This window comes from Enhydra lutris, unplaced genomic scaffold, assembly GCF_002288905.1.
Source record: "Enhydra lutris kenyoni isolate GAN:26980312 unplaced genomic scaffold, ASM228890v2 scaffoldscaffold9, whole genome shotgun sequence".
In the NCBI taxonomy this organism is placed as follows: Eukaryota; Metazoa; Chordata; class Mammalia; order Carnivora; family Mustelidae; genus Enhydra; species Enhydra lutris.
Window position 1 is genome coordinate 16,764,909 of NW_019154093.1, and position 18,617 is coordinate 16,783,525.

The 18,617-nt window shown below is 49.3% G+C and overlaps 1 protein-coding gene across 2 annotated transcripts; it reads left to right on the top strand.

The window, feature by feature from the left end:
- Positions 1 to 793: 793 nt before the first annotated feature.
- Positions 794 to 17,577, top strand: LOC111143221 (cytochrome P450 4B1). 2 transcript variants are annotated; one of them, XM_022496795.1, is made up of 12 exons: positions 794 to 973; positions 10,117 to 10,258; positions 10,444 to 10,488; positions 11,036 to 11,163; positions 11,615 to 11,739; positions 12,053 to 12,204; positions 12,357 to 12,463; positions 13,393 to 13,583; positions 15,778 to 15,911; positions 16,705 to 16,769; positions 16,870 to 16,952; positions 17,397 to 17,577. In XM_022496795.1, exons 1-12 carry the CDS (start codon positions 794 to 796, stop codon positions 17,575 to 17,577), a joined length of 1,533 nt encoding a protein of 510 aa, XP_022352503.1. The 2 variants fall into 2 exon arrangements, with proteins under 2 accessions (XP_022352503.1, XP_022352504.1); XM_022496796.1 differs by lacking the exon at positions 10,444 to 10,488.
- Positions 17,578 to 18,617: the final 1,040 nt, after the last annotated feature.

The following is an 18,617-nucleotide window of genomic DNA, read 5'->3' on the forward strand; positions in this document are numbered from 1 at the left end:
ATTGTTTACTGTGAGACCTTGGACAATTTCCTGCCCCTCCTGGTCCCAAGTGGCTTGCTCCATAGATCAAGGAGTACTTAGATTTGATGATCTCGTCTTCTTGCCCTGAAAGTAATATTCTATGTTCCTAAGAGTTAAGTTTGTACTAAGGTCTTGGGGGTGGAGTTGACTTTTTCCTGATCTAGGATTTCCCTTCTGGGGCTAGAACTTTGTGCCTGAAGATGCCTCACAAAAAAGACTCAAAGCATTATGATTTGGGCATAAATGCAAATCCTCCCAGAGGTCCATATTGAAGAGGACAGTGGAATCTTTCTTGTGAGAAAGCAGAAGGAAGCTTAGCCTCAGTTTCATTATCTGGAAAATGGGTATAAAGAGTGAATAGCTATGACCTCTTTTGTTTGGGTTAAATGAGATAGTGGATAGGAAATTCCTGAGACACATAAGGTGCTTGTGTAAAAAGGTAGGTATTATTATGCTAATGGTTACCCCCAGAATTGTCTTTTGCTTTCTCCTCCAAGGAACCAAGGAAGCAGACCCATTGCCTGGTTTCTTTGATCCCCACCACTCGGTTTCTCTTCAGCCAAGTTTTGGGAGGAGTCAGCCAGGCTGTCTCTCTGTTGCCTGTGACTTTTGCTGCTGCTATCTCTGACATTTGGAGTTCAGCCCAGCCTGGCTTGTTGCTGGATGCAGGGTGTGGCAGGGGGTGGGGACTGGCAGGGTGCCAAGGCTGCAATATAAAGGAACCCGGGGTGGCAGGAAGCAGACCAGAGCCTTGGTGGGTGCAACTCCAGCCATGGTTTCTGTCTTGCTCTCCTTGAGTCTCTCCTGTCTGGGCCTGTGGGCTGCTGGACTGATCTTGATCTTAGGCTTCCTCAAGCTCATCCGTCTGCTGCTGAGGAGGCAGATGCTGGCCAGGGCTATGGACAGTTTCCCAGGGTCTCCCACCCACTGGCTCTTCGGGCATGCCCAGGAGGTATGTAGGGAGGAGGGTTGGAGAAAGAAAACAGCCTCTTTTTCTTGATAGAATCTGGCCTAATCCCCCTGGGGCTGTGGAGGGGGTCCCTATGCGTGGACAGGGGGATGATGTTCTGGGAGCCATGGTTTCCATTCTATTTTCCCACTGGATCTCCCTGTTCACTCCTGCCTTCTGAGCTGGCCCTGGGAGCAGGATCATTTATAGCCCACAGACTCCTCATCCTCCTCAGGCTCAAGATTCAGACAAAGCTCTGTTAAAGGCCCGGTGATAGCATTGGGAACAGCCCCCTACCCCATCCCCAACAGTCCAGTAGAACTAGGTTATCTTGTTTAGAGCTTAAGCACCATCTTCTTTGTTCTGTGCGATATAAAGATTTCCATTTTAAGAAAATAAAAGTAAAAGCAGAGATGAGTGCTGTTACCTGAGAGCCCTCCTGGAGCATCTAAGTGGTTGGTGCTCCCAAAGGTGGGGTTCTTTTTGACATGTCTCTGGGCTGGCTCAGTGCCATGGCATCTTCCTGGGTTCAGATCCTGGCTCGACCTCCTGTTATCTCAGGGTGCTAGAGACCACCTTAGCATCCATTGTTGGAAACACCTCTAGCTCTCTGCCTTCATGGTATCTAGATAAGAGTTTTCTGAACATAAGACAAGGGACACCTGCACCGGAATCAAATGGGAGAAGCAGATTCCTTGGCCCCAGTCCCAGGAGATTCTAATTAACATATTGGAACTAGTGATCTGAATTTATTTATTTATCTTAATGAAACATTTTTTCCCTCCAGGTTTGTCCATGTTGTTGCCTACGGCAGAATTTCCTTCATTAAGTGAAAACAATTTTTTTTTAGAGCTAAATGTAGTTATCATCTGTCACCATACAAAGTTATTACAATATTATTGCATATGTTCTCTATGCTGTAGTTTTCATCCCCATGACTGATTTATTTTATAACTGGAAGTTTGTCCCTCTTAACCCTTCTCACCTATTTTGCCCATTCCTCCACTCCCCTTCCCCTCTAAAAACCACCAGTTTGTTCTCTATGTTTGTGGGTCAGTTTCTCTTTTTGTTGTTGTTTGTTTTGTCTTTTAGATTTCATATGGTGAAGTCATAGTGAAAACATACGACATTTGCTTTTCTCTGTCTGACCCATTTCTTTTAGTGTAATACCCTCTAGGCTCATCCATGCTGTCACGAATGGCAAGATTTCATTCTTTTTTATGGCTCAGTAAGATTCCCCTGTGTATATAGACCACATCTTCTTTATTCATTCATCTATTGATTGACACTTGGGTTGCTTCTATATTTTAGCTGTTGTAAATGATGCTGCAATAAACATTGGGGTCATGTATCTTTTTGAATTAGTGTTTTCATTTTCCTTGGGTAAATATCCAGAAGTGGAATTACTAAATTGCAGGGTACAACTTTTTTTCGTTTTTTGAGGAGTCTCCATATTGTTTCCCGTAGTGTCCATATGAGTATACATTCCCACCAGCTGTGCACGAGGGTTCCCTTTTCTCTACATCCTCGCCAAGACTTATTATTTCCTCTCTGTTAGTAATAACCGCTCTGATAGGCGTGAGATGATTTCTCATTGTGATTTTGACTTGTATTTCCCTGAGGATGAGTGATGTTGAGCATCTTTTCATGTGCCTGTTGTTTTCTGTATATCTTCTTTGGAAAAATGTCTGTTTAGGTTCTCTGCCCATTTTCAAATTGAATTATTTTTGGTTTGTTTGGCCTTTGTTTTTGTTGTTGTTGTTGAGTTGTAGGAGTTGTTTATATATCTAGGATAGGAATCTGAGTTTAAAAACCTCTCCAAGTGTTTTGCTGTGCATCTAGGTTTGGGAACCCAGGTATAAATGCCAGAGACTAAGGCTCCTACTCCCAAATACCCTTTCCCTTTTACGGTCTCGGGGATTACCTCTCTTCCACGATTGATGCTGGGAATGAGCTTGACCTCCAGGAGAGAACTTCCCAGGCTTAGTCTTGCCACTACAAATAACTACCTTCTCAGGATGACTTAGTAACCTACATGCATCCTGGAGAAACCAAGGAAAGGAAAAGATGGGTTAGGGAGTTGAATCAGACCCAGGTCTTGCTCTCAAGGAGCCTGCTGTCTAGAGGGGAAAACAGACACCAGGGTCTTTCCTGCTGCAGGTTGGATGGGATGCCTAACCAGGATCTTTCATCAGCCCCATGCTCTGTTTATCAGTATTTGTCCCACTGGGTTGTCATCTTCTGTTTACCTATTCATCCTGCCTACCGACCATGACCTCTGGAGGATGGAGATCTACTCTAAATCATCCCTGTACCCTCAGGGTCCAACTCAAAGCCTCACATAGAGTGGGGATCACTGAATGAACAAATAGTGAACAAGTAGGGAGGGGTCTTGATAGAGGAGGCAGTGAAGGAGAAGACTAGTGGAGAGACCAGGCAGGGTTCAGGAGAGGCTTTGCTAAGTACAGAAGAGAGTCATGGGAAGTTTGAGATCTGACCCTAATGAGAATGTGAGAGGCATTTAGGGAGATCTTCAATTCCTTGCCTCTCACATCCTTCCACTACTACTTGCCTCCACCAAAGCTAGGCTTCTCCTCAGCCCACAGGCTTCTATAGGACAGGGACCTTGCTCCCCTACCCATGTCAGAGCTGGCTGCCCTCCTTCCCACAAATGCCCTTCCCCCCTACTTTAAGAGTGTATAGAGGGCTTGGAACACAGCTTAACTCTGGCTCTTTGGCTCTAATACAAGAATCTGGAGAGCTTTGGCACCAAGAAGAGCAGACAAAGGCTGGAGGGGAGGTTGCCCTTGGACATACAAAGGTTTCCTGGGGAACCACAGTGGGCCTGACACCTCTGCATTCCTCCAGGCTTTGTTACCTCTGCTCTGTCAGATCCATACCTGAGCCTGAGAAATGGGGAGTGTAGGGGCAGGGTTTGTTTTTCCAAACAAAGATGAGGTTCAGAAAAGGCAAGGTATCTGCTTATGTCCACATAGTAGCTCAAGAATTGAGTCAAGGCTGGGCACAGGATTCACACCTTTTCATGCAGGACATGATCTATCTTTACAAAGTGACTGTAAGTTTGATTCCTGGCCTAGTGATGGTGGGAATAGGAAAAGAAGGGTGATGGGGGCAGGTGTGGGAGGGCGGGGCAGAGCTGTCCATCAGGATTAACTTCTCCCTTCTTGTTTCTGGTTGAGGTCTTGGGGTCCTGGAAGCATCTACGTATCACCCTCCTCAGTTCTCAGAATGTGTCCCCATGAGATGGGGTAATGTCTTATTCTTCCAGGGTCTCCCTTCTTCTACTTGGGGGCCCAGAGAGGACTTTGCCCATAGTAGGTACCTACCCATGTTGTTGGCCTGAGGTTGGGAGGGGCCTGAGAATCTGGACTGTTGTCAGGGGAGGATTGGAGACTGCCAGCTCCAAGCCCAGAAAAGGTGATATCCTGAGGCTGCATAGGCCTCTTGCCTGGCCCTGCTCGTCCCTGGGACGGTTCCCTTGACCTTGTGCTGTGGAGTGAGGAGCATGGCTTGCAGTCTAGGGGTCTGACTCATTTCTATTCAGTAGACATTGATGGACCCTCACTATGCTTCTGCTCTGTGCTTCCCTTTCCTCCTCAACAATACAGAGATAAGCATTTTTACCTTGTTGGTTTAGAAGAGGATTGAAAAAGGGAGAGTATAGATAAGTACTTTGTAGACTGCCAGGCAGATGTCAGGTGTTAAATCCCTGTAGAAGGATTCTTTCTGCAAAACACTGAGGCATTTGCTTCCTTCATCCTCTTTCTTCCACCAAAATCAACCCAGCCTTTGGGAGACAGATTAAGTTTGTCTTTTCTCAAGCAACTAGCTGATCAACAACCCTGGGTCTGGCCCTCTGCTAATGGCAGAGGATAATGCATAAGACTAGGGCCAGCCCTAGAGTGACCCAGTCTGTAAGAGAGGTGGATAGCACAGCACAGGTGTTCCAAACCCGTGGGCTCAGGTAAGGGATGCTGAGGTGAGTCTGAAAGATTCAGCTGCAGCCATCCATGGAAGTAAGGAAGGAAGGAAGGGTGGAGGACATTACCTGTGCAGAGGCACAGAGGCCAGGCTGGAAAGAGCGTCAAGTATGTAGGAATTTAATTTGTTCAACAAATATTTCTTTCTCAAGGTCTAGTGCGTGCCTGTGTTCATAGCTCTATACTTCTAGAATGGTGAGAGGGAGAACAGAATGGAATGGACAAAGCTGGAAGAAGGTGGGGCAGATCACATAAGACCTTGTAGGCCATGTCAAGAGGCTTTATTCTGAGTGCAATGGGGGAATCTTTGAAGGGATTCAAGCCAGGGAGTGACAAGCTTAGATTTGTGCGGTAGAAATATCACATTGGCTTTGGGATGGTGGCTAGGTCGGCAGAAGACAAATAGGAGGTGGGCAGAGCTGGACAGGGCTGAGGATGCCATCCAAGGAGATGTTGGTGGAGTGAACAGTGAGAAGAGAAGGAGTAAGAGGTCAGGGAGGCTGTCCTGGCACTGTGGGCGTGGGAGAGGCAGGCAGATGTAAGGGTGTCAGCGAAGTCCCCTGCATGCGCTCGGAAAAATGAGGCACAGGAGAGCCCTGGGAACTTTGTTAAACTGTGGTATCAACACAGATGGATCAGAGCAGAATTTGGAAAAATCACCAAAAGAGAGAAAAGGACTCGTTGAGCCACAAGACTGGATGGTAACCAGGAGGAATGAATTTCTATGTCTAAGTGTAAAAATGTGGGGCTCTGAGACCCGAGAAGAAAAGGCTCAGGCCTGGCAGCACTTGTGTGTTTGGGCACATGACCCTTGGGTTCTGGATTTGGAGACTTTCCCAGGAATTGCTATATCTGGCTCTCTTAGTTCTGGTTTGTTGATTCTAGCATAAAAGTCTCTTGGTGGACCTGTGGGGGAGAGAGGCAGTCTCCACAGGATATCCCCTATGGTGCTGCCCTAAATCATGGGGAAAACTCCATTCCGTGTTTCTGGCTGGTGTCAGGGTGGATGGTGGTTCCATTCCTAGGTATGTGGGGAGGGGCAGATTTGGGGGGGAAGACATATTGTGTTCATGTTTGAAAAGGCTGGGTCTGAGGGCCCTGAAGGGTGTCATGCAGAGAGGTCCAGCAGATGGCTGGTCATATTTCTGAAGCTCAGGAGAAAGACAAACTGGAACGTGCTGTCAGTTTTGGAAACAGTCTCAGGTAGATGGCAAAGGAAGCCATGGGAGTTGGTAAGAGCCTCCAGGGAGAAGGTGCAGCATAAGAAGAGGCCTGGGGCTGGATCTGGGGGACACTCAGTCTTTGATTTACAAATAATAGGTGAGGAAGAGCTGTGTCAAAGAGGTGGGAAGGCACCTAGGACAGAGTTCTAAAAGAGAGGGGATTTGACTATGTCACAGCAGCTGGAAAACCTCCGGGCTCACCCGCCAGGTGGGTGTTGGTCACATTAGCAAGACCAGTGTCGGAGAGGTGGGGGCGAGGAGGAAGTGAAACTGTGAGACAGCTCTTTTGAGAAGTTATGAAAGGAGGAGGAAAATGGGGTGTGAGCTAGAAAGGAGGCAGAACCAAGGGAGGTTGTGTTTCATTTAGTAAGTGAGAGAGACTTGAGAGTGTTTTATTTATTTATTTATTTTTATTTATTTATTTATTTATTTAAAGATTTTATTTATTTATTTGACAGAGATCACAAGTAGGCAGAGAAGCAGGCAGAGAGAGAGGAGGAAGCAGGCTCCCCGCCGAGCAGAGAGCCCGATGCGGGGCTCGATCCCAGGACCCTGGGACCATGACCCGAGCCGAAGGCAGAGGCCTCAACCCACTGAGCCACCCAGGCGCCCCTTGAGAGTGTTTTAAATGCAGATGGGAAGGAGCCAGTAGAGAGGAGGGGGTCTGTGGTATGGGAGAGAGAGAGGGACTGACTGATGGGTGAGGTGCCTGAGGAGAAGGCTGAAATCCAAAGGGACTAACCTTGGACAGGCCCTGGGTACATCCTCTGCTGGAACAGGAGGGAAGGTGGGGAGGCTGGGTGCAAGGCAGGTGGTTCTTCGGGTCTGATTGTTGACTTTTAGGGGCCTCTTATCTGATGGCTTCTGTTTCCTCCATGAAGTCGAGCAAGGTTAATTTGCTGGGAGCAAAGAGCAGAGGGGTAGAGGGGAGTGTTGAGGAAAGAGCAGCTTTTGAGAAGCAGACAGTGGCCAATGCTACAGGGCTTTCTAGAAGGCATTTCTGTTGATCTCTACTCAAATGTCCCCAAGAGAGGCTTTCCCTGACCCTCCCTACTCCCTGTCTGCAGTAGCAGCTCTGCCCCTTATCTTGCTTTATTATTAATTTTTTTAGAGTTATTGCTACCAGAAATTATATTGCTGATGTATTTGATTCCTATTTCATTTCTCCCACTTGAAATGTGAGCTTGGGGAGGGCAGGACTTTGTCTGGTTCACTACGGTTCCCCCAGGAACTAGCATCAGGTCTGGCACTGAGAGTGGGTACTCTGTGCCCATTTACTGAATGCATGAATGAATCTCTGGGAGATCTGACTCAGGGCAGCAAACCACTCATACTGGGTGAGGACAATGTCTACATTCCTGTGGACTTGGACACTTCTTGGGTCCATGCCCTCCTTCCTTCTTAGGTGTCTGGATGCTTCCATGTTCTCCCCTCAATCTGGTCATTCCTGGAGCTGGAACTCCTCCTGGTGCTGAAGATAGGGAGGTGTTGGGGGCATTGCATGGACTTTGGAACTGAAAGACCTGGACTTGAGGGTTGTGTGACTTTGGGCAAGACTCACCATCACTTCTTAGCCAATATGCGGTGGCTAGGAGAGCCATGGAAACCCATGTCATTCTCACCCAAAGTCCCCCTGCTCCTTCTCTTGAGTCAGGGTTCCCTTCTGAGTTGTGTTCACACCTGTTTACATGTACTCACATGTACCTGTGTAGTAGTACAATTGTCTCTGAAAGTGAGGATGGAGAATGAAATCACCTATTTGTCATTAAGATTGGGGAGATCCCCTGTCTACTCCTTGGAGCATTACACATTAGATCTCCTACCTCCAGTCTCTCAATGGCTCTCTGCTTTACCCCATAGAATTTATGTAAATGAGTCCATTTTTTAAAATTGATTTTTTAATGGTTATTTCAGAGATGCTGCATCTCAGTTGTTGTTGGTTCTTCCTGGTAGTTGTTCCTAACCCTTTAGCTTTGAATATACAGCTTTGTGGTCCTTGAATCTGGTGGGGGCCTATGCACATGCTGAGTGCTACCCAATCCTGTGGGGAGGGGCAGTGTCCACAAGGTAGGATGAGGGAGGGCTGAGACCAGAGCATTCACGGGCACCTACGTGTATCCATCCCGGAGGGGGGAGGATCTGGGAAGTCTCAGGACCTCCCTGGTTGGTGGGAGCTCAGGTGGCCCCAGAAAGTGGACTGGACACTAACAGAGAAGGCCACCAGAGTTGGGGGGTGTAATGCAAGCTTCCCATGTGACTTGGGACAAGGTTAGGCTAATCCTTTACTCAGAGGTGGAAGATCTTAGGGCAAGCTCAGAGCAAATTCTTTAGTGCAGTTTGGGGCATTTAGGAATAGGATATGGCAGGAAATGTAGAGAGAAGGAAGATGTAGGGAAAAGGTAAACTTGAAGGGAAGGGAACTATGAGTCAAAGGCTTACATTGTGCGGGATCCAGTGCCAAGCCTTTCCGTACAATATACCAGTGAAGGGCTTTAAATGCTATGTGAACCTCAACTAGTAACACACGCCCTGCGTGATTTAATTAATGTCAACATAATCCTATAATGTAAGTTATCATCCCCATTTTACAGATGGGAAGAGTAAGATTCAGAGAGCCCAAAGATCTTGCCCAAATTCATGCATCTAAAAAATAGGGGAAATCAATATCCAAATACAGATCTTCCAAGCTCCAAAGATTGCAGGCTGTGAAGTCAATGCTCCCAGATTCACATTCCAGCTCTCTGATCAGCCATGACTCTACCTCCTCACAAACTCCAGAGCTCAGACCTTATTCTGAGGCCCATGGGCGGGCAGGCCATGGATGGGTTTCAGGCCATATCTCTGAAAGACTCACTTGGAATAGGGGGAAATGGATAAGTAAATAATGGTCATCCCTGCAGTGGAATACTATGCAATTAAAGTAATTAAAAATATGGGAGGGGCAGTTAAAGGCTCTAGTTTGAAAAGAAGGACAAGACACATTAAATGAAAAAAGCCGGTTTCAGAAAAGTATTTATTGTGTACTCCATTTACAGAAAACACTGCTAGGGAAGTAGATGTGGCTAGAAACCCCTCAAAGAGCACACACCACCCACTGGATGATTTCCAATCTCATCTCAGGCCACGATCCCACCAGGTGGCAGCTCCTGGAAGACATCACTACTTTTTCCTGCCCCAGAACATTTGTGCTTGCTGTTTGCTCTACCAGGAATGCTGTCCCTTGCTCTTTGCACTGCCAGCTACTTGTCATCCTCCAGGTTTCCCCTGGAGGGAATGTCCTCTCCATCCAGGGGCCATCTCTGATCTCCCTCTCTTAGTAGACACTCCCTGCTAGTCTCTCCCATAGCAGCATGTCTGCTTCCTTCTTCGCACTTACTACTGGGTGTATTCACACTCCTTAATTGTTTGGTTGGGTCTAATTGGTCTGCCCATGGAATGAAAGGGTAAGACGCATTCCATCTTATGCCCTGAGACCTTAAGATAGTGCCCTGCACATAGTAGGGCCTCAGAAAATTGTGTCAAATGACATAACAGGGGTAGAATTGAGCAGATTTCTGCATTGCACAGCAAGCTGGGGTTATCACTCTCATGAAAACAGCTTTAATGCCAACAGAAATCTCTTTCTCAGAGCAGCATAGATAGAGGGCTGATGATAGGAACCAAATGGAAGCAAGCTGGCCAGCTTGGGGTTGTTGAGCTCACCCAGGTACAGCAAGAGGGTGGCTTGGACTTACAGTGTTGTCTCTGGGGCTGTAGAGGGAATTGACCCCAGAGATGTACAGGATTGTGGCTGACAGGAAGAGGGATGCAAGACGAGGGAAGGATGCTCCCAGGGTCTGTCTGGGCAGCCCCCTGCCTTCCTTGCCCAGGGAGGAAGTGACAGTGTGTTCCTGAGTATCCTGGCCTTCTGTCACCATTTCAGATACAGCAGACGGGGAGCCTGGACAAGGTGGTATCCTGGGCCCACCAGTTCCCTTATGCCCACCCACTCTGGCTTGGACAGTTCCTTGGCTTCCTGAACATCTATGAACCCGACTATGCCAAAGCTGTGTACAGCCGAGGGGGTGAGGACTCCCAGGAGTGGGTGGGGTTTCCTGAGAGCAAAAGGATCAGGGCTCCAAGTGGGGAGGGTCTTAGGGTCTGCACCTTAAGTTTGGGTAGCTGAGGTCCTATTGATCCTATTGATCAATAACCCTCCTCTCAGCATCTGCTAGTTTCTGCATGACCCGATCTTCTCTTTCTCCTGCAGATCCTAAGGCTCCAGATGTGTATGACTTTTTCCTCCAGTGGATTGGTGAGTGGACACCTGCCTTCCCCATCCTTGGTGCTGCATTACCAGGATCCTTCCCTGTCCCATCCCTCTCCGCCCAGTGTCTGACACTCAGTCTGTTATCTCATGTGGACCACCTGGCCTCCAAGTGCCCCTCCTAACCTTAGCTGCCACGTGGGGGGACAGGAAGAGGCAAGAGAGCTCCCAGTTGGCTGGGGAAGTGGGGCTCAGGTTCCTTCTCCTGGGTATGTGCTTTCCCCTGGAAAGGCAGAGCAAGAGCTCTGGAAAATATGTGAGTATGAGGAAGAGCTTTCTGGAATGAGAAAGAGCTTTCTGAAGTGGGATCCCAGGAGACTGCATTGGTGGTGTGGGCCAGGCAAAAGCCTGGGGAGGGGAGTGGTGGCAGGGCCAAGGCTGGTGTCACCAGAGGCTGCACAGCTGGGTGGCTGGAAGGCAGAGCTGGGCTGGGACATGTGACTGGTCAAGAGCACTGGGGTGGAGGCCCCAGGTTGCCAGGGTAGGGCAGGATTGTGTGCACTGACCAGCTTTCCCTCTTCCCCCTCTTCCCCAGGGAAAGGCCTACTGGTGCTCCAGGGGCCCAAGTGGTATCAGCACCACAAGCTGCTCACACCTGGCTTCCACTATGATGTGCTGAAACCCTACGTGGCTGTGTTTGCTGACTCCATGCACACTATGCTGGTGAGCTCCCAGGGCCAGGTTCCTGGAAGCTGCAGCTGCAGCTTAAATAATGTCATTAGCAACTCATCTTTGAGGGAATGCCAAAGGTCGTGGGTCAGATTTTGAGTTTTAGGGCTATATAATCCCCAGAAGTTACCCAGACTAGTTTTCCCCTTGCAGAAAATTTCTCCCCAGCCTCACTTACAGGCCTGACCATGCACAGGCTGTGCTGGGGCGATTCTCCACCCCTCTTCTTCCCTTGGGTAGCCTGCCTGGCTCAGTGTCTGTGTGTGCAGCGTGGGTCCACCTTCTGATCCCACCCCAGCCTGAAGCCCTTACCCCCACATTGCAGTGGGATGGAGGCTGGGCCAGGGACTTAGGGCATGGAGGAGAGGCCAGGCTGTGGGTCTTCGAGGGCAGAGTTGAATGTCCAGCTGACTCCCTGATGTTACCCTCCACCTCTGGGCTCTAGGACAAGTGGGAGGAAAAAGCTCGTGAGGATAAAAACTTTGACATCTTCTCTGACGTGGGCCACATGGCACTGATCTCACTCATGAAGTGCACCTTTGGCAAAGGAGACAGCGGTCTGGGCCACAGGTCAGAGGGTACTTGGGGCTGACCACCTTCGCTACCCAGGCCAACTCAGAGGAGAGAGTTGGTGGGACTCCAGGGCCCTGGTCTGAGAGGACATGGGGTCCTGCCCTAGGGAGCCCTAGCTTGGGCGGGAGGTAGGGGGAGCTGGGCATTGCCCATGGTGGGGAGACAGATTCTGCCTTTAGTGGGGAGGCATAATGGCAGGGAGAGGAAGGGCAGAAATCACTTTGGTTGGGGCTGGATTCTGGAGTGGAGAGCCCCAGGCTCTGCCATGGGTCAGGGTCTGAGCACTCCTCCCTGCTCTACTGCTATGTAGGGACAGTAGCTACTACTCGGCCGTCAGTGACCTCACTCTGCTGATGCAGCAGTGCATTGAGTCCTTACAGTACCATAACGACTTCATCTACTGGCTCACCCCGCATGGCCGCTGCTTCCTGCGGGCCTGCCAGATGGCCCACGACCACACAGGTGGGCCTTTCCTGCAGGGTCCGCACACAGGAAGCCCAGGGTCTAGCCTAGCCCCTTTAGGCCTCTCTTGACCTCTGCCATTGCAGGACCTCCATTCCTCTTTGGGTAGAGGATGGGTCCCCAGGCAATGACACTCTGTGCTCCTGACCCAGACCAGGTCATCAGGGAACGAAAGGCAACCCTGAAGGATGAGAAGGAGCAGGAGAAAATCCAGAGTCGGAGGCACCTGGACTTCCTGGACATTCTTCTGGGGGCTCGGGTGAGTGAGGATACAGTTGGCCATCCCCAACTGAGAACTCGTCCCAGAGGGGTTTACAGACCATTTTCCTGGGACAGGGCTCACTGGACAGCAGCAGGGGCTGTTAAGCATTTCCCTCCTATTCCCCAAGCAAATACGACCTGTTCCTTGTCTTCTGATGTGCATCAACAAAGGCTCAGAGATGGCAAGGTGCCGTTGTGGCTGGCTGCCGCACTGGGGAGAGATGTAGGGAGGTCAGGTCATGTGCTAGAAGTCCTAAAGACCAATTCTAGACTTTTTTTTTCTTGGGGAGGGTGAGGAGGTGAGGGGTAGGGGCAGAGGGAGAGGGAGAGAAAGAATATCCTAAGCAGACTCCACGCTCAGTGCAGAGCCAGATGCAGGTTCCATCTCACCACCCTGAGATCATGACCAGAGCCAAAATCAAGTCGGGTGCTCAACCCATTGAGCCACCCAGGTGCCCATCAATTCTAGACTTCTAATACTGAAGAACCTTAGAATCTTGGATATCTGTTCATTCATTCATTCATCCATTTATTCATTCCTTTATTCACCCACCCTCCAAACTTACTAACCCCTACCCTGGGTTAGTTTCCATGCAGAAGATGAGAAAGACTTGGCCTTGCCCTCCATATATTTACAGTGTAGTGGAGAAGATAGGAGGTGGACGTTGACAAAGACCTCTCCTCTGCCAGGTGACATTCTTAGCAGAATTGACAGGGCTGGGTAAGGTCACAGGTCTACTTGGACAGAGGGATCAGGGAAGGTTTCCTGGAGTAGGAGGCATCAAGCTGTGCCTGGGAGGACAGATAGGATTCTGGGGAAGGTCTCAAGCTCCACTCTGTAATGGACCTTCATTTGACAACTGTTGTGAGGTCTTGATACCTATCTCCAATGCCTTGGGCTGTCCCATCATGCCTTCCCCAACACAGGATGAAAATGGGATCAAGTTGTCAGACGCAGATCTCCGGGCTGAGGTGGACACATTCATGTTCGAAGGCCATGTCACCACCACCAGTGGCATCTGCTGGTTTCTCTACTGCATGGCCCTGTACCCCAAGCACCAGCATCGTTGTTGTGAGGAGGTCTGTGAGATCCTTGGGGACTGGGACTCCTTGCAGTGGTGAGCAAGGCTGTGGGTGAACCCAGTCTGTCCTGCTTCCCTTTACCAGGGATGCCCTGCATCTATGCTGCCCGGTGTCATTTTTGGGTGACACAGGACCATCCTGGGAACAAGGTGAAGGTGGTGGCAGTGTCCTGTTTCCTCCAGTGCTGTGGTTTTTGAGGGGGAGCTCTGCGGATACAACCCTGAGCCCATTCTCCCACAGTGGAGCCCCTTTCAGGTGTCAGACTCCCATTGACAACTCATAGATAGGAATCCGGGCAACTCTCCCAGATTCGAATCTATCCTCCTAAGCACAGCTTGGATGCCTCCTACTCCAGGAAACCTTCCTTGATCCCTTTGCCAGGGACCGGTGAACTTTTTGTGTGCTGACTCCCTCTGCTGGCAGAACCTGACTACCCTTCTGGGTTGCTAGATGGAACAGCAGGCTCTCGGAGAAAGAAAGGAGGGAATTGGGCGTGAATACAGCTGGGATACCTAGGGACCTGAACCCCGCTCTGGACCACCTGCCTTTGAATGGCCACGTGCCACCTGTAGACTCATCTGGTGAAGAAGAAAAGGCTGTTTCCCAAACTCCATCACTTAAAATCTTTTGATTGTTCTCTAATTCTTGGTTCAAACTTGAACTCATTGACATGACACCGACTGATGCTGACCTCTCTTGGCAGCGTGCGTGGTCTCTGGGGCTCTCCCGCAGGTCCCTCTTTCCCTACCTCCTCCCCTCAGGCCTTGGCCTCCTGTCACACACCTCACCTTTCTCTCTGGCTCCTGTGTTACCTCCAGCATCAGGTTAGCTACACATCACAGCACAAGATGTCTGACGTCTCCATCACCCATTTCTATTGGCCTGATGTTGGAGACCTCCCAGTGTCCAGCCAAATGCGAGGGCTGGGAGGAGCCAAGGTGCCGCTCTTGGGATGTTTTTAGAAAGACAACTCACGTAGGCAAAAATCTAGAGAAAACCTCAGACTGGAGTAAGACTGAGAAGCCCTGTGTGGACAGCAGAGGAATCAGAAGGGGTGGGGCTTGAGGGGGCTTTCCAAGGAGGGGTGAAACTCAGATCAGCAAAGGAAGAGAGAAATGGGCCTTCCAGGTTAGGTAACAATAGGAACACGGCCTGGAGACGGGGAGTTAAAATATTTATTTATGTTATTTTTATTTCATTTCATCTAGAAGTTGGAGCAACTTCAAGGACACTTATTCAATACTATAGTAAAACACAAAAAGGAAAGAATGAGTACTGGTATATAATACTTTGTTAATGCGCATTGAAAATCTCTTCTTCCAGTTTGTAACCTCCCATTTCATGTCCCTTAAGGTGTGTGTGTGTGTGTGTGTGTGTGTGTGTGTGTGTGTGTGTGTTTAAGATTTTATTTATTTATTTTTGAGAGATAGAGAGCGAGTGCACAGGGTGCAGGAGAGGCACAGGGAGAGGGAGAAGCAGGCTCCCCACTGAGCAGGGAGCCCGATGTGGGACTCGATCCCTGGTCCTTAGGTCATGACCTGAGCTAAAGGCAACGTTTAACTGACTGAGCCATCCAGGTGTCTATGGTGTCTAAGGTGTCTTTTGATGAATACAAGTTCCCAGTTTTAATACAGTCAAGTATATCTAAAAAAAAAAAAATTGAAGACTAGGTGGAAAAGCCTTAGGGTTTGGGACTCTGTAATAAAGTGCTATGCAATAGTCATGATTGGGCCACATTTCGGACTGAGCTTCCTGTTGGCAAAGGAGAAAAAAGATACATAATTTTTGATTTTTACCTGAGCTTGTTGCTGTTCATGCACTTATAACTTCATTCAACCAGTGTATATCAGCCCCTGTTTTTTTCCACCTTAGTTCCACAGGGGAAACTAAGTGGAACCTAAATTGTCCCTTGTGGGGCTTCTATGGGGTCTTACGGCACAGGAGTGACTTTGTCTTGATGGCTGGGTGCACATACAGCTCTAGGGTCCTGTGGTTCCCTTCCTAGCAGTAGAGATGAGGGAGAGATGGAGAAAAGAGCCAGGAACCAGAACCCCTGGATCGGAGTGGCTACCCCATGTTTAATCTGGTCTGGGCACTTGAAGCACTTGTGTCCCTCCCATTATTGGACATGTGATGGCGGGTAAGAGGGGAAGGTGGGGCTGGAGCCTGCCTTCCCGTGGAAGCCCCTTGCTTCCCATCTCTAGAAAGGTCTGGTTGTATTGCTGGCAGGGATGATCTGGGGAAAATGTCCTACTTGACCATGTGCATCAAGGAAAGCTTCCGCCTCTACCCACCCGTGCCCCAGGTGTACCGTCAGCTCAGCAAGCCTGTCAACTTTGTGGATGGCCGCTCCCTACCTGCAGGTGAGTTGGAGTGGACTTGGGGGTGGAACTGGAGTCCTTGTGGATGCTTCTCTGACAGACTCTGTGCCTTTGGTCAAATCTTAGCACAAGTGGGGAAGAACTCAGGCTTTGTGTTTGGTCTGGGTCCCAATCCTGGTTCTACAATGTATGGGTAAATCCCTCTACCTCGAGCTTCTGTTTCCTCTTTTATAAAATGGGGACAAGAAGAGTATTTGCTTGACAAGGTTGTTTTCAGGATTAAAGAGACAATATTCTTCAGGGCTGTCATGTACCACCATGTAGGTTGTCACCTGAACAACTTCAGGAGGCACCATTCACATAGACTATGATGACGTTCATTGCACAACCTATACAACTGTATGTGGTAGCTTTGTAAGGAGGTTTAACTCTGTATCTGGCATACAACGTGCACCCAATGAATGGTGGATGTTACTATTAATAGCATAATGTCAGGAATAGTAACTTCCTTTCAGTTATTTGAAAGCACAAAGTGTTGTAATGGACCTTGCCTGTCCTACCTCACAATGAGGTAGGTTCAGTTCTTTTTTCTCTCCCCATTCCACAAATGTCTATGTTAGGTGCTGTGTCCAGTGCTGGGGCCAGAGGAAGTAGATATGATGATGGTCAAAAGCACTTTGATGTCTTGAGGGTGGTCATGAACCCTCCCTCAATGGCAGTGCTCAGGCAGGGGCTGGTGTCCATTAGAAGGATACCAGGGAAGTCTGGCCCTGTGAGGAGGTAGCTGAAGCTCTCTCAGGACCACCTAGCTACCAGGCCTTTGTTCTGCCCACAGGCAGCCTGATCTCTCTGCACATCTATGCCCTCCATAGGAACAGCGCAGTGTGGCCTGACCCTGAGGTACCACATCCCTGGGTCTGGAGGTCAGATGGGGTGGGAGGCTATGGAGGTCACTCTCCCCAGGACCTGGCAGGTATTTAAGCAAGGTTTGTCCTCTCAGGTCTTTGATCCACTGCGCTTTTCCCCTGAGAATGTGGCCACACGCCACCCCTTCGCCTTCATGCCCTTCTCTGCTGGGCCCAGGTAAGGAGTGGGCCAAAATCCCTAGGGCCTCAGGAGTGGGAGGGGAGAATGGAGGATTTTGTGGGGAAAGCATCATTTTGGGAACTCCCTGACAAAGGGGCCGCCTCTGGGTTTTTGATGATCTTGAAGTAGGGTAAGTTCCAGGGACCTTCTTCTTGCCGTTAGCATAGTCATGTCCCTGGCAAGTGGTGGGCTGGCTGAGTCATTCCAAGAGAGGCCCCCAAACCAGAATTCCCAATGTGAATCTACTCAGTCTGGGCCCCTCACTCTGTTCCCAAGATCTGTTTCTGAAGCCCCAAGTCAATCAACCAATCAGCCAATTATTTATCCACAAACAGTTATTGGTTTTTCTAAGCCACTGGTTTTTCTTGGCCACTAAGAACGCTGGATTTTCTCACTCTGGACGCACCACAGTCTGATGCCACCTTGTGCTACTCACTGTAGGAACTGCATTGGGCAGCAATTTGCCATGAATGAGATGAAGGTGGTCACGGCCCTCTGCTTGCTCCGCTTTGAGTTTGCCCTGGACCCCTTGCGGCCCCCCATCAAGATGCCCCAGCTGATCCTGTGCTCCAAGAATGGCGTCCACCTCTGGCTGAAGTCGCTGCGCCCAGGCTCTGGGTAGTAGCTTTGCTGAGAAGAGGGTCCCAGACAGCCCAGACACTGCCCTCCTCAGGCTGGATTGTAGAGTAGTTGCGGCTCCCTGTCTTTGAGAGGCTTGTAATTTACATGGGGAGAAGGCACCCACATAAATCACCTGGAGGGCAGTGCCATGCAAGCATGTGTGTCTGGAAATGCTTAGTACACATGTACTCTAGAGCTCAACCATTCATTCAACAAACATATGGTGAGCACCTATTTGCTTCTAGAATCTTCCTTTATCTCCCATAATTGGCAGTCTTTCTAGAATGTAGCAGAAACTTACGTGCCAGCCGTGGTGACACAATGAACACAATGGAAGCTGTGTCTCTTGGGCTTTATGATTATGATCAGGCCCTCATCCACTCCACATGAAAGAAGGATGGCTTTGGGAGCTTGGCCCTTCATTGAGATGTATTGCTCTGCTTAACTGTCTGTGCATGTGTGTAATATAACAGACGTGAGGTAAAATTGCATAAACAAAAAATGTATAGGACTATCAATTTCTAAAACAAATTCCCAGGTAACCACCACTGAAATCTAGGAATATGGAATATGATTTCTCAGGTGTATCTTCTGCCCCTCTTGAGACAGGTCTCTCTAGCATTCCTGCCATTGGCAGCATCTATGCCTTTGTCACCTGGTGCTCTGGGTGCTCAGGCTTTTGCTGAAGAAGGTGGCAGAGTGGCATTTAAGGGGGGTTTCCTGGAAGACACAGTGCTTGAATCAAGCCTTGAGGCAGGTGAGGTAGAAAGGTGCAAAGAGTGACTTTGGGGGAGGGCCTCAGGCTGGGGCCATGTGATGAATTAGAGAGTCTTCTTCAGTACTCCCTGCAGCAGCTGCCTGATGCCTGGGGTCCCATGTATCTCTAGGGTCCTAGGTATAAGGCCTTTAGCAGGTTCTAATCCAGGAATTAGACAACAGTGAAGGGGAGGACACTGGAGAATAAGGGGCCTGATAAGTGAGAGGAATTCTAGCCCTGGGACTTGGGGATGTCTATATGTTGCCCTGGGGATGTACCATCTG

Coding starts and splice junctions, on each gene's coding strand:
- LOC111143221 (XM_022496795.1), top strand. CDS start 794: ATGGTTTCTGTCTTGCTCTCCTTGAGTCTCTCCTGTCTGGGCCTGTGG. Junction 12,205..12,356: donor GATGGCCCACGACCACACAG/GTGGGCCTTTCC, acceptor CTCCTGACCCAG/ACCAGGTCATCAGGGAACGA. Junction 16,770..16,869: donor CAGTGTGGCCTGACCCTGAG/GTACCACATCCC, acceptor TTGTCCTCTCAG/GTCTTTGATCCACTGCGCTT.